This window comes from Anguilla anguilla, chromosome 3 (assembly GCF_013347855.1).
Source record: "Anguilla anguilla isolate fAngAng1 chromosome 3, fAngAng1.pri, whole genome shotgun sequence".
Taxonomy (NCBI): Eukaryota; Metazoa; Chordata; class Actinopteri; order Anguilliformes; family Anguillidae; genus Anguilla; species Anguilla anguilla.
The window spans coordinates 25,592,010-25,605,562 of record NC_049203.1 but is presented as its reverse complement, the minus strand read 5'-3'; the positions used below and the strand labels follow the sequence as shown (position 1 = coordinate 25,605,562).

General features: G+C 42.1%; 1 protein-coding gene across 2 annotated transcripts in view; it reads left to right on the top strand.

The window, feature by feature from the left end:
* The window catches only part of LOC118223506 (DDB1- and CUL4-associated factor 6-like), a 37,257-nt gene that overhangs the window by 21,424 nt on the left and 2,280 nt on the right, over positions 1–13,553 (top strand). The window contains exons 8-16 of one of the 2 annotated variants that reach the window (XM_035410144.1): positions 141–234; positions 1,052–1,165; positions 1,819–2,142; positions 4,218–4,362; positions 7,101–7,198; positions 8,090–8,342; positions 10,081–10,122; positions 11,475–11,613; positions 12,804–12,960. In XM_035410144.1, the coding sequence (XP_035266035.1) occupies positions 141–234; positions 1,052–1,165; positions 1,819–2,142; positions 4,218–4,362; positions 7,101–7,198; positions 8,090–8,342; positions 10,081–10,122; positions 11,475–11,613; positions 12,804–12,960 (1,366 nt within the window). The remainder of the gene's footprint in view (positions 1–140; positions 235–1,051; positions 1,166–1,818; positions 2,143–4,217; positions 4,363–7,100; positions 7,199–8,089; positions 8,343–10,080; positions 10,123–11,474; positions 11,614–12,803; positions 12,961–13,553) is intronic. The other variant, XM_035410145.1, reaches the window with a different exon arrangement.

The following is a 13,553-nucleotide window of genomic DNA, read 5'->3' as shown; positions in this document are numbered from 1 at the left end:
TGGTGTGGTTATGCGCAAGGAGAGAAGCAGAGGAGGAGTTGTGGATGACAGGCTGTTGTTGTTTGGTCTGAGTGTGACGTGTGTAAGGCGAGACGCGGTGATTCTGTGATTTACAGGATGTCGTATTTTTGGTCCCTCAGCTGCGACAGCCCCCTGTTAAGCGGCTGAGACTGCGAGGGGACTGGTCCGACACGGGACCCCGAGCTCGGCCCGAGAGCGAGAGAGAGAGAGATGGTAAGACACACACACACACACACATATCGGACACATGGACATGTATCGGACACGTGGATATGCAGACACACATTTATACGCACATACACATACGCACATGGATACATTTACACAAAGACCTAAATACGGATGCTCACATATGTACACACACTGACATACATATGTTGTACAGATGCACACATGGCAGCACACATGCCCACGGACGCATATACATATACAGACGCACGCACACACACACACACACACCCCACAATGTTTATAGCTCCCATCCGATGTTTTACCCAATTGTTTGGGACAGCATGTGCTGGGTGGCTTGGGTACACCTTACTGTCTGTGCCAGACTGCAAGACTAATCTCATTTGCTTAATGGTAATACTCTTAGGGGTCATTATTTTCCCTACCATACAGCCCTGTGCCTGAAACAGGCTTGCACAAGGATCCTGTTAGTGCTGTGTATGTCCGAGTGGAAATTAGGCAGTAGAGTTATTCACGGTTCTTGTGAGAGCTAAATGATTAACTTTACCACTGCAATGTCACATGCTGTGGAGGAGGCTGTGAACACTTTTTTTGGTTTATCTTGCCAAGTATGAATGAAAAATGTGTAATCAAGAAAATATGTATTGCTCTGAAAGGTTAGTCTTGATTTTATGAGTTTGCAGTTTGAATTCTGAAGGCAGTCATAGAAAGTATTTTCCTCCTATTTATTTTTTAAATTCTCAATAACCAGCACTTCATTGGTAGAGGTTCTTTTGTGCAGAAATCATTTTTAAATTTAAATTTAGATTCATTAAAATTTGTCACATTTCATTATCTCCAGGAGAACAGGGTCCCAATGTGTCCCTGATGCAGAGAATGTCGGACATGTTGTCCCGCTGGTTCGAGGAGGCCAGTGAAGCTCAGAGCAGCAGGGGCCGTCAAACACGTCCCAGGGGTAATGCACTTCCTGTTTATTGATGTCACTTCCTGAGTCCACACAGTGGTAACAAAGACAGATGTTTTTTCGCTTTATGTGTGGAAAACAGAGAAGAGCTCCACAAGTGACCTTGGCAACAATCAATAGAGCAACAGGGGCAGTGATTGGTGGATATAATGCTGGGCATACTTTGGTCATCATCAGAATTGTTCTCTTGGTTGTTATGAAAATACATTGTGATATGTGGAGCTTGTTTCTGTTTACTGCCAGTAAGATGATATCACAGCTGCGTTCCCCTACTCTATTATTCCTGTCTGTATGCTATCTTTTGACATCGCCATCTTTTTTAGAAAACCACGTCAGTATAAAGTAAAAAGAAGGTATCGTACTCCTTTTTACAGCAGAAGTTTTTAGCCTGTTCTGCACTTTATTAATTTTGGTTTGTGTTTCTCCCTTTACTTTAAAAGGTTTACACCAGTACATGTGACCTTGGTCATAAATGGTACTGTTAGTCTGAACAGCAACAGTCAGTTGATAAAACTTAGTGAGTCTCTGCCAGTTAAGCTGTACTGTGTTCTTTTCCAGTGAAGGCATTCCCCTCTTCTCCAAGCCCTTCTATGTGAGAGATAAAACTAGTGAAATCCTGAAATCTGGATTATTTACTTTCCCAGGTGCTGCAGTTCCACCAGCAGGGGGTGCCACTGCCCCAGAGCCCGCCCCGCAGGAACCCATTCCACCCACCCCAGGGCCAGTGGAGGCGGAGTCTCCTGCAGAGCACCTCCCCAAATCAGCTCCCTCCTCCGCATCCTCCTCCTCTGGCTCCGCCCCTAGCTCAAATGCCACTGCGACCACTACGCCTCCCTCCACGTCCTCTTCTCCAGAGAGCTCCGCCTCCACAACCTCATCACTGGAGAGCCCCGCCGCCTCCTCCCCAGCTTCCGACATCAAAAGCCAGGACGCATCAGCTGCCACGCCCGCGCCCCAAACGCAGCCCGGTAAGAGATTTTCTGCCCGTCACGCGCTCCACATGGGCCAGTCTCGCGCACCGCCCACAGCCTGCCCCCTAACGTCTGTGGGCCTATCACAGAGCCCCAGTGGAACACATTAATTACAATCCCAGAATTTTAACAAACAAGTAATTTTTTTTAAAATTAGGTGCTTATTATATTTAGAGGGACTATTTACCCTCTTAAACCACAGTATGTCTGAAATATCTATGCGTGCCATGTATAATAAAATTCACACATGTTCATATTGTGCTACATTGCAAACAATCACATAAAAAGGTAAATTATATTTAACTGATCAAATTAAAGGAGTTTGCATGTTCTCCCTGTGTCCGTGTGGGTTTCCTCCAGGTACTCCGTTTTCCTCCCGCAGTCCAGAGACATGCCGGTAGGCTAATTGGAGACTCTAAATTGTCTATAGCTATGAGTGTGTGAGTGAATGGCGTGTGTGCCCTACAATAGATTGGCGGCCAGACCAGGGTGTATTCCTGCCTCTTGTCTAATGCATGCTGGTATAGGCTCTAGCACCCCCTGCGACCCTGCCCAGGATAAGCGGGTATACATAATGGATGGATTGGTGGATGATCAAATTAAAGGCTCTGGTGAATCAATAGGTTTGTGATTGGTCAATGTGTGGACACCTGGCCACTAAAACTAACCATCTGGAAAAGAATGAAGAATTCAAAGACAAAGCAAATGACCACAAGCCAAACCTACCTACATTGGGTTAATACATTTCAGGAAATTAGACTCATGTTCAGCTACATGTTGAGGAGTTTGTTTATGTAACTGTTTGCAATATAGTACAATAAGCACAATATGAATATGATATTTTTATTGTTTGTGGCTATTTTTGACATAATTTGTCTTAAGTGGGTAAATAATCCCTCTAAACATGAAAAACTCCTAATTAAGAAAAATGAAAAACTTGTTAAAAGTCTGGGATTGCAAGTGTGGTTGCTGTGTGCCCAGGAGCATTGTCATGCTGTAAGTTGGAATCACAGAATCATCTAGAATGTCATTGCATTAAGATTTCCCTTCACTGGAACTAAGGGGCCTAGCCCAAACCATGAAAAACAGCACTAGACTGAGGGGTGTCCACATACTTTTGTCATATAATGTAGATTTGTGCTCAGCAGGCAGGGCAATTATCAACAAACATTTACCCATGTTAAGGAGTTAATGCTTTGAACTTTCCCACCTTGTCAGCCAGCTACACCAGTTCATAACAAAACAGACATTCAAACATGTGCCAATAGTGCCACCTGCTGAGGGTTTTTCATAGTTTTTTTTTTTTAGATCATCTGTCTCTATGGAAGGAAATGTATTTGGCGCTTCACAATCCTTTTTAGGTATTTTAGATTTTATAGAATTCCACTGAGGAGGGTGTCATGTTGCTAATCGGATGCAGAACCGTAATTTGGTTGCCCCTTACTGTCCGTCAGAGTGCCTACTGCAGGACTGCCTGCTCTGCAGTGCTGGCATACACTCTTTACCCAACATCAGCTCCATTTCGTTTACAGTGTCTGCTTCGTGCAGCAGCGCTTGATGGGTCAGGCACTTTATTCACAGTGGTCAGCTGAATTGGGTTAAGTGTCTGCCCGTATACATGGAGGAGAAAGTGAACAGGCATCTGCATTGTGCATGTGGGGGGGGGGGGGGGGGGGGGGGGGGCACTACCTCACCAACCTCTTCTCCGTATTTAAACCATGTCCGTTTATTATACAGTAAACTCGTTTCACAGGATTTCCCCAACAAAACTGATCTCTGCTGCTTGTAACTGTTTCTCTTTTCCTCTATTTATTTCTTTTTTTTTTTCCTGCTGCCCGATTGTTTTTATTTTGACTTTTGTCAAAAATTAATCTCATTTTTATCATTTTTTAAAAGTACACTGTTATACAATATATTCAACATTTTATTCTCAAAATTAATGTCCACGGGTTTATAATATATTGCTGTATATTCCACTTCCTTGGGAAAAATCCTGTAGTTTGTATAGGAAAGGTTGAGGGAGGAGTTTGGAGAGGCAGCAGTCATGTGCAGTGCCCCTGTGCTTGTTTCAGGAGGCTCAGTGGGCGGGGCCGTGAGCGGTGGCGGCGGGTCCCCCTGCAGCGGGAGGCCCAGTGCGGGAGAACCTGTCCTCAGCCTGCACTACAGCACCGAGGGAACCACCACCAGCACCATCAAACTCAACTTCACAGACGAATGGTGAGGACTGCTCCCACCTTAATGCAGGCACGAAAACACGCCAGCCAATCCACCGACCAGAACAGTGTTCACTCATGTCTCAGGGTCTACACATCCACTGACTATAGAACAGTCTATAGAATAGTGTTCACTAATTACTCTAGATCCAACCTAAAGGCCAGAACAGTGTTCACCAAACACTCACTGCCCCATACAGTTTTTGGTAACATTATATTTGAATTATGAAATACACCATGAAATGTGCATGTCGAACGCTTGTCATAAGCCTGAGATAACGTACACTATATGACCAAAAATATCTGGATGCCCCATTGATCTGGGGATGTTTGTCATTGTTTGGGCTAGGCCCTTTTGTTCTAGTGTAGGCAAATCTTAATGCTACAGCATACAATCACATTTTAGACGATTCTGTGCTTCCCCAACAGTTTGGGGAAGGCCCTTTCCTGTTTCAGCATGACAGTGCCCCCGGGTACACAGCGAGGTCCATATAGAAATGGTTTTGTCGAGACCCGTGTGGAAGAACGTGAGTGGCCTGCACAGAGCCCTGACCTCAACCTCATCCAGCACCTTTGGGATCAATTGGAATGCCAACTGCGAGCCAGGCCTAATTGCCCAATCACTGCCTGACCTCACTAATGCTCTTCTGCCTGAATGGAAGATAATCACTGCAGCAGTGCTCCAACATCTAGTATAAAGCCTTCCCAGGAGAGTGGAGGTTGTTATAGCAGTAAAGGGTGGACCAACACCATATTAGTGCCCATAATTCTGGATGAGGTGGTCATGATGATGTTGGATGTCAGGTGTCCACATGTTTTTGACCATATTGTGTATCCGGTCATGACAGAAGTGCTGCACCCAGTACAGACCACTAAAATGATGATACAAGCACCCCCTTCATTAACACCTTGGTCAGACAGCACAAGCGCATGCTTGAGTTTGAAACTTTAGTGTAATTGTGTCATTTTAGTAATATTATCCACAACATGCTCGTACAGCGAACAATGTTTAGGACCATGAGCAGTAATTGAATAGTCTGCATTGTTCACATTGACCCTTGTGCAATTGCTTTAGATCAGACATCACACAATAGATAATGCAGGCATGGTATCAGGAATAAAAATATTGTATTTATTCTTCAAGCCAAGTTTATTCAAATGAAATTTTTACTTGTAATTGCCTCTTTACAGCTGCTTTTTCCATTTTCAGTCCAACACACATTCAGAATGGAAAGAAAATTCTATAGCTGTGCAGGGTTTCATTAACTGAAAATTGCCCCTCATTTAGAAATGTGAAATTCGCTGATGGGAAAAAATGTAAGTTTCCATTATCTTGACAGACAAGCAAATAAATTGTTCCTTTAACAAGCTCATGAGTTGTAGCCAATAGGCGTAATACAAAACAAAGCACCGACTGCATACCAACCACCTGCTTGAAAGGTACCCTCGGTCCCAATTCACCTCCTAATCACTTCCCCTCTCTTTTGAGTTGAGCTTAATTGTAAGTGTCACTGACGTATGGGCCACTCACAAGCAAGGGCAGGCATCGAGGCGACATACATATAAAATGCATGTGGGTGTGGGATACGCTTTTGGTCTGCTCTGGCGACCCTGAACGGAATTTACAAAGAATTAATTATTATCCATAATAAATCATCACCACTTAAAAGAACATCACTTAACAGCTGGCCACAGTGGGCTACTTTGAACTGCCACATTTCCATTACTAATAATGATTACCGCAGTTTACATTGGTGTTATCGGCATACTTTGAACAACGGAGTTTGCATAATTTGAGACAACACTCGTTTGCACACAAGGCAGTACTGTGATGACCAAGATAACTGTCTTTTGAAAGATATAACGTCGCAGTCGGCTTACATTTGAATGTGGTTAGCACACTGCCACTCTTTACCGACTGTGGTAACAGCATTATGGAGTTTTGGGACAACCCTTGTACAAAATGGCAACTCTTGTGAACACGTTAGTGTGTGGGTTGAGTGATTAGGTTGGGATTAATTGGGACTGGGCATCAGTTTAGTTGTCCGCGGCAGAAGTCAAAGTTTCTTTTTCTTGTTGGTTGTACACTGTACGCTGCACTTAACCGTACTGCTATTCAACCTTTATGCACTTCAACCTTTAAAAGGTTAAAGGTTGAAGTTTAGTGTTTAATGAACTGTATCTGTTGCAGTGTGGTATTTTGCTCCACCAACCAACCTCAACATCCTCATTTCATTAGTTCTGCAGTAAATTGAACAAAAGAACATTGTGTGTTTGTGAAGAGGCTTTCCTGCACACACTTTTTTGCTGTCTGTTACCGTAGTCTGTATTAACTCCAGATCTACATGTTTTCTCTGTGCGATTCCCACTGCTGCCATAGAAGGGTTCCTTACGTTGTTAACAGCTAAATGCATATCCATATGGGAGTTAGATATACTGCAAAGTAGTTTAAATTAAAATACAAAAATAAGAATATTTCACAGCCATGTTTTTTTATTGTAATTTCAGAAAACAGCAGCACATTTATTTGTATATTTGTTCATGTATTTATCCATTGTGAAATGTATATTTTATATAATTTCTTGTATTTTCTGAAGTGTTTCAACATCTCAATAATTTATTTTTATTTATTACAGTATGTTGTCAGTATATGTCATTTCTGTCAGGGTATTGGCATACATGGGAGGGTCATGTGAGTGAAGAGCTTTTCTGCGTGTGACTCTGTCCCGTTTTCTCTGAAAGGAGCAGCAGGCCCTCTGGTTCCAGGGCCAGTGGTGGCCCCAGGCCAGGGAATGTTGGGCCCAGCCAGAGACTACAGACCCCAGAGAGCTTAGAGCCAGGTGAGTCACTGCTCAGGAGATGTGCTGGGAACAGCACCCCCTAGCACAGGAGCAGGGAATGATACTGAGTCATCCGCACAGTGAACAACGAAACTGAACCATCAGCACAGTAATAATGAATCAGAATCATCTACTTTCCATCATCAGTCAGCCCTCCTGAGGTGTCTGACTCATAGGCCGTACTTATTGCATTACGTTACGTTATTATAGCCGATTATAATACCAGGTGCTGTTATCCAGAGCAGGCTTCGCAGCTTATCTGTCTACATTGTCTACATTTATATGGGTAGATATTTACTGGAGAAATGTGTGTAAGATACCTTGGTTAAGGGTACTGTGACGATGGTTGTCACAGTAAGAAAATGGTTGTCATCTTCATTCATAACAGCATACATTGTCTTAGTAGGTTAGTGTATTGTTGTCTTACATGAAGTCCATTAGACACACGAGGACACTGTTTTATTGTTCAACCATCTTACTTTTTATTGTCTATGTTCTTTGTCGACTAGCACCTTCTAGAGGCCTTTCGGTACCACTATAGATAGTAGGTTCAACTTCATACCCATATTTCAGCATTTTTCATTATTTTTATAGAGCGTATGCATTGACGTCACTTTCCCACCGGAATACGCCCCCTCAGTCGGGACTGAGTGGCAAAACATGCTGCGACATGGCTGCCTTTAGTATAGGAAACTGCAAAAGATAACTCTTATCTTAATTTAAAGGCAGTTTAAATTAAAGGCAGTTGGACTGGACAGTGATCCTTACAGCTTACCGAAGAACCGGTGGCCCATGGACATTCAACAAGAAATCGGAGCTATCTTTTTACAGACTGCCGAAAGCTAAAGAAACGCGCGGATTACGATTTTCGGCTGCATTTATTTTTTGCAGCAGCTGCGAGCTTGTCGGAACCAGTCAGGCAGAGTGGTTTGGGAGTTGAGGAGGGGAGTGTCCAGAGCGGGCCGGCAGAAGCCTCCGGTTCTTCGGCCCGAAATCTGTCCGAAGCCACACCCACACCCGCACCCATCGCGCCGGGCCCCCGGGGAGCCGTTTCGGGGAGCTCCCGCACCAGCCAGGACTCGGACAGTGATGACGACCCCATTCTCATACCCGCCACCAGATACCGCGCAGGACAGGGGCAGAGGTACGTCTCCCGACTGCGGAAGGTCAAAAACGCTAAAACAAAGGCTGCTTTTAAAAACCAGCTGAAAGGAAAAGGTCCCAGGCACTGCACAAGCTGGCAGGGAAGCTAATCAGATTTATTAATGGCTAAGCTTGCAACTCTTCCGGCCTTCATCAGAGCTTTGTGTAAAACAGTGATCACGTTATTATTATATGTCTCCCATCATTACCTCATGTGACATGGCTGTATACCTATATAACATTTTTTGTGATATTGTTATACATTACATTATATATACAGTGCCCTCCAGAATTCTTGCCATCCTTGGTAAAGGTGAGGGAAAAAGGCTATGGAAAAAATGTTATTGTTGTTCATCAGCTTGATCTTGCACTCAGAATATGAGAAAAATCTAGCATCTTATGAAGCAACATCTAATAGTAGTGTATTGCCATTTATATGTTACTTTAAGTTCCCCTGCGCCTTCAGGAACACTTAAGTGGTTATCGATGACTTCTTGTTACACTTGGGTATACGTATGAGGTCACACATTCCAAACAACCTTAGTAATCCGTCGACATTGGGAGGTCATGGAACGCACAAATGAAATGAAACCAAAGGTTGTTGATCTTCATAAATCAGGCCCTGGCTGTAGAAGTTAGCTAAACACCTGAAAATACCAATCTGTACGATTAGGGCCATAATGAATAAGTTTTTTGGAAGGCTTTTCGCAATACAGCCTCTATTGTCATCAAAAAAGAAACCTAAGTGCCTGTAGTATGCTGGATGCCGTTGTAACTTTGAAACTATTCATCAGCTGAGATAAACTTAGAGACTTTTGGCCATAAACACCAGTGAGTTTGGTGTCGAAAGAGGAATGCAGAAAAGCACCTAATCCACATTGAAGTATGGTGGTGTGATGTTGTGTTTTGCTTCTGAAGACCCTGGGAAACTAGTTAGGATACATGGCATCGTGGACTCAAGTACGTGGAGATTTTAGACCAAAATGTGCAAAAACTTTTCTCTCTCTTCTTTTCTCTCAGGAATGATAATCACAGCAAGTTTATATAATTCACTGAGCATACAAACCAATTAATAAGCAATAACGTGAATTTTATCCAGCATTTTCTGTTATTGTTCATTCCAGGTGCCAATAATTCTAGACGGCATACATCTTACAGAGATTTTAAAAGTTTTAACAAGCCTTCAATATTGGTTAGCCGTGTCAGTTGTGGTGATTTTCTGCAGAAAATATGTGAACAGAAAATACAGTATTACATCACTATAATAATTATTCTTTTTGATACAACCTAGTGCAACACTCTTTCAAAATAAGACCTTTTTTCCATTTTGTTCTAAACTATTACCAACTCAATTATGTTGGCAGTACCTTTAATGGGTAATAGGGTAAATATGGTCCCTACTGGAACCATGTACACTTCTGTTGGAGCTGATTGTGATAGCTGTGGTGTTTATTTTGTGTTTCTCTACTCAGAATGAATAAATGAGAATGCATTTTCTCATGGTGGGATCTGGGTGTTGTTCTGTGCTCTTGGCAATCCAGCGCTTCCTGATAAAATTTGTCTTAAATTGCTGTGTCCCGCTGTCCCTAATTACTGGTTTTGTTCATTTGCAAATTAATTTTGTGTCTATCATTATCTATCATTCATTGTATTATCCATAATTCATAAACTGTATGTGGTATTTTTTTAATTAAGATTTTTTTTAGCATCATAAGCACACACTGTGTTCCTCTCGATAGATTTAATTTCAGAGGATCAGCAGTAGGAGAGAGACTTATCAGGTAATGTTAGCATCTCTGCTACTAAATCATGTTACTAAACTCAGCTGTAGGGAGTGATTTCTGTATTAGTTCATTTCTTTATTAACTCCTCGGGCATCCACAATTGTGACAACCATTAATCTGACTGACCCGTTTGAAACAAGCTGAATTCAGCAGTGTGTGCGTCTGTATTTTTTGTACCAGAACTTTGTAAACAAACACTTAACTTCAGCACGTGTGGGGCAAAGAGACTGTACAATGGCATGCACAAGTGTTTGATGTCCCACTTATGGAGAAAAAGATCTGCTGGGGTAATTGAAAGATGGAAGCGATGATAAAACAGGCAAGGTTTGCAGGACCCTGTCGCCCAGATACAGTATTACACAAAACAGTACTCTGCCCCTTCCATAGAATCCTGCCACCTGTTTGTAAAACATAATACTGTACTCTGAGTAAAGTACAGTTATTAGATTGTTTGTCCTAAACATTTAGGTTGTTGCTAATTTGAATTGTTATAAACTGTGTTTGTGTGTGTGTGTGCGCACGTGCACAGTATTATTATTATTATTTTTATTTTTTACAAATGCATTGTCTTGAATTGTCATTTTTGTCCTGAAAGTATGTCCTAATGAGGCCACAGACATGTTTCCACATAAATGGACAAGAAAGAATAATCTATTCTGTTCTGATCTAATCTAATATGAGCTGATCTATTCTGATCTAACCTAATCTAGTCTGTGATCTGGTCTGTTCTAAGGAATTTTCAGGTGAACAGCCTTTTTTTCCCACTCCGCCAGGCCGAAGCATCTGCATGCTGAATTTCTGTTTTATTGGACAGTGTTTATTGTGTGTATTCATAGTGGATTGGTCTTTTTGCATGCTGTTTATGGGCTGGCATGTTTTCACTCAAATGAACTAGATCTGAGCTATTGTTCAGACATGAATGCGTTTTGTTTTTTGTCCACAAGGCCAGGCTTTATGATGAGTTTTATCTGCATGTTTCATTTTGTTGTCATGACACTTTCATATATCTTGCCTTCTGTTATTTAATTCGGCAAAAACATTTCTGCTATTTATCTTTCAAGTCCAAGACCATGCACTCCTGTTCACATTGGGCAAACACATTGGGCCTCAAACACATTGATACATTGGGCAAACACATTGGGCCTCAAACACATTGCTGCCTACACACATAGACACTGTTGTGAAATATACTGATCATATTTTCCAGTGGTTCGAGCTTTCTTGGGTTTGAGGTGAAAACAAAAACTAGTAGTCCTTGCAGCTTTCTAGACCAGGAGGACTACTGCACTCAATACACATGGGGGTCCTTACCTAAATGTGCACCCCCCCCCCCCCCCCCCCCCCCACAGGCGCTCCGCAGCGGCTCGGATACAGGAGCTTTTTCGCCGGAGAAAGGAAAGGAGGGAGATGGAGGAGAGTGAGACCCAGAACATCCGCAGGCCCTCCATCAAAATGGCTTACAAGGGCCACCGTAACTCCAGGACAATGGTACGTTGTACTCGCTACTTCCTCATTACAGTGCACGTTTACAGTGCATAATTACATCATTCACTTATAACTAAGTAAATAATTGAATCCATTTACATTTATTAATAACATGGCGAGCACACTGCTTCCCCTATGTGTTTGCTAATGTCTATTTATTACACGGCAGTGTGGTAGTGCTCAGTGTATGTTGGGTTTGGTCAGCTCTCCAATTTATAGCTGTGCTTTTTGGACCTCGATATCTCCGCCGTTTCAAAACCAATTTCAGTTTGTAAATGATTTCACAAATCTGTTGAAAGAAACCATTTACAGATTTGTGAAACCATTTACAGATTCGTGAAACCATTTACAGATTTGCGAATCCATTCTTCAGATTTGTGAAACCGTTTGCAGATTCGTGAATCCATACTTCAGATGACATTTTCTACAAAAGTACCTCCGCAATAACACTACAACTGCTTATGTTGCTACCGTATTGTTACCATGTAACGTTATCCCAGTTTTTACCAATCTGGATGGATGAAATATTCAGGTAATTGCTTCTGGAAAACATACACCTAAGTGTTAATTATGGTGTTAGTTACTGTGAGTTTTCCCATTGTGTTTTGTGTAACGTAGAAGCATGTCCTCGTGAAGAACAAGCATTTTAGATAATGTTTTGAATACCATATGGTATTCGGTGTGCAAACTAAGGAAATGAATCACAAAAAGCTACATTTTAATTGAAATGACAAGAAATTAAATTGATTGGCCCTAATGCTAACATCAGCCTGCTCCCTATCAAGGTGTATCAGCATAGACCTTTGACAACTGCTACAGCCCTGTATATGTCTACAGTACTTTAAACAGCATGTACTCACCACTGGGCAGAGCGCTTAAGATTTAAACCTTCATACTCTAAGAGTATGAATTAGGTGCTGTAATTATTTGATTACAAATCTAAAACTGTGGAGTACAGAAAAGTGTGTTTGTCTAAACATTTTAAACAGGTTATGATCACTGTTTGTCTTCCTGTTCCACATGCTGTCAAGTCCATATTTTGGAAAGGTGTTCATCAGATTTTACATTTTATTCCACGTTACCATTGATTTCAAGGTCGGTTTCAGGTCCGTCTTTGCGGTGGTGTTGCAGAAGAGTAAGAGTGGTCTCCTTAAGTGGTGTATATGCGACCCTCTTAATTTTCTGTGTCGTAGATTAAGGAGTCCTGTTTTTGGGGGGACAACTTTGTCCTGAGTGGCTCGGACTGCGGGCACATCTTCATATGGGATCGGCGCACGGCTGAACACCTGATGCTCCTGGAGGCTGACAACCACGTGGTCAACTGTCTGCAGCCCCACCCGTACGATCCCAGTGAGTGCTCCCACAATGCACCGCTTCATACCATAAAGGAGAACATCACCCCAATTTAAACTTTTTGTACTGTTGGAAGATTAAAAAATGTACTTTTCATATTTTTTATGTTGACAGGGGTGTCTAATCTTATCCAGAATGAGCTGGTGTGGTGCTGGCCAAAACCTGCATCCACAACATTTCTCTAAATACATTACCGCGTCTTGTATCCAAAAGCACTTCTTTGACTTGGTTATGCATCACTACTACACTGAGTGGGTGTGGCTGCCCTGTCATCTGGGTAGATGTTTCCAGGAAGGGAAATGGATATCTAGAAATTTGTCGTGTTGTAAATATCATAGATATAAATACTAATTATTTTGTCCTGTTTTGACCATATTATAAGTGGACAGATAAGTATACTGTCAAAGATTGCCTATAGGGTGAACTTCCCCTTTGAGCCTCAATATGTCTCCTTGTAATCTTACAAAAGGGAGCTCCAGTTAGCCGGCATCAGTCCATGATACTGTGCATACATTGTCAATGTACTGTAGTTTGTAGTGGAGTAGTAATTCTGTTCAAGTGAATGCTGTGATGTTAAACAGACAATGAAG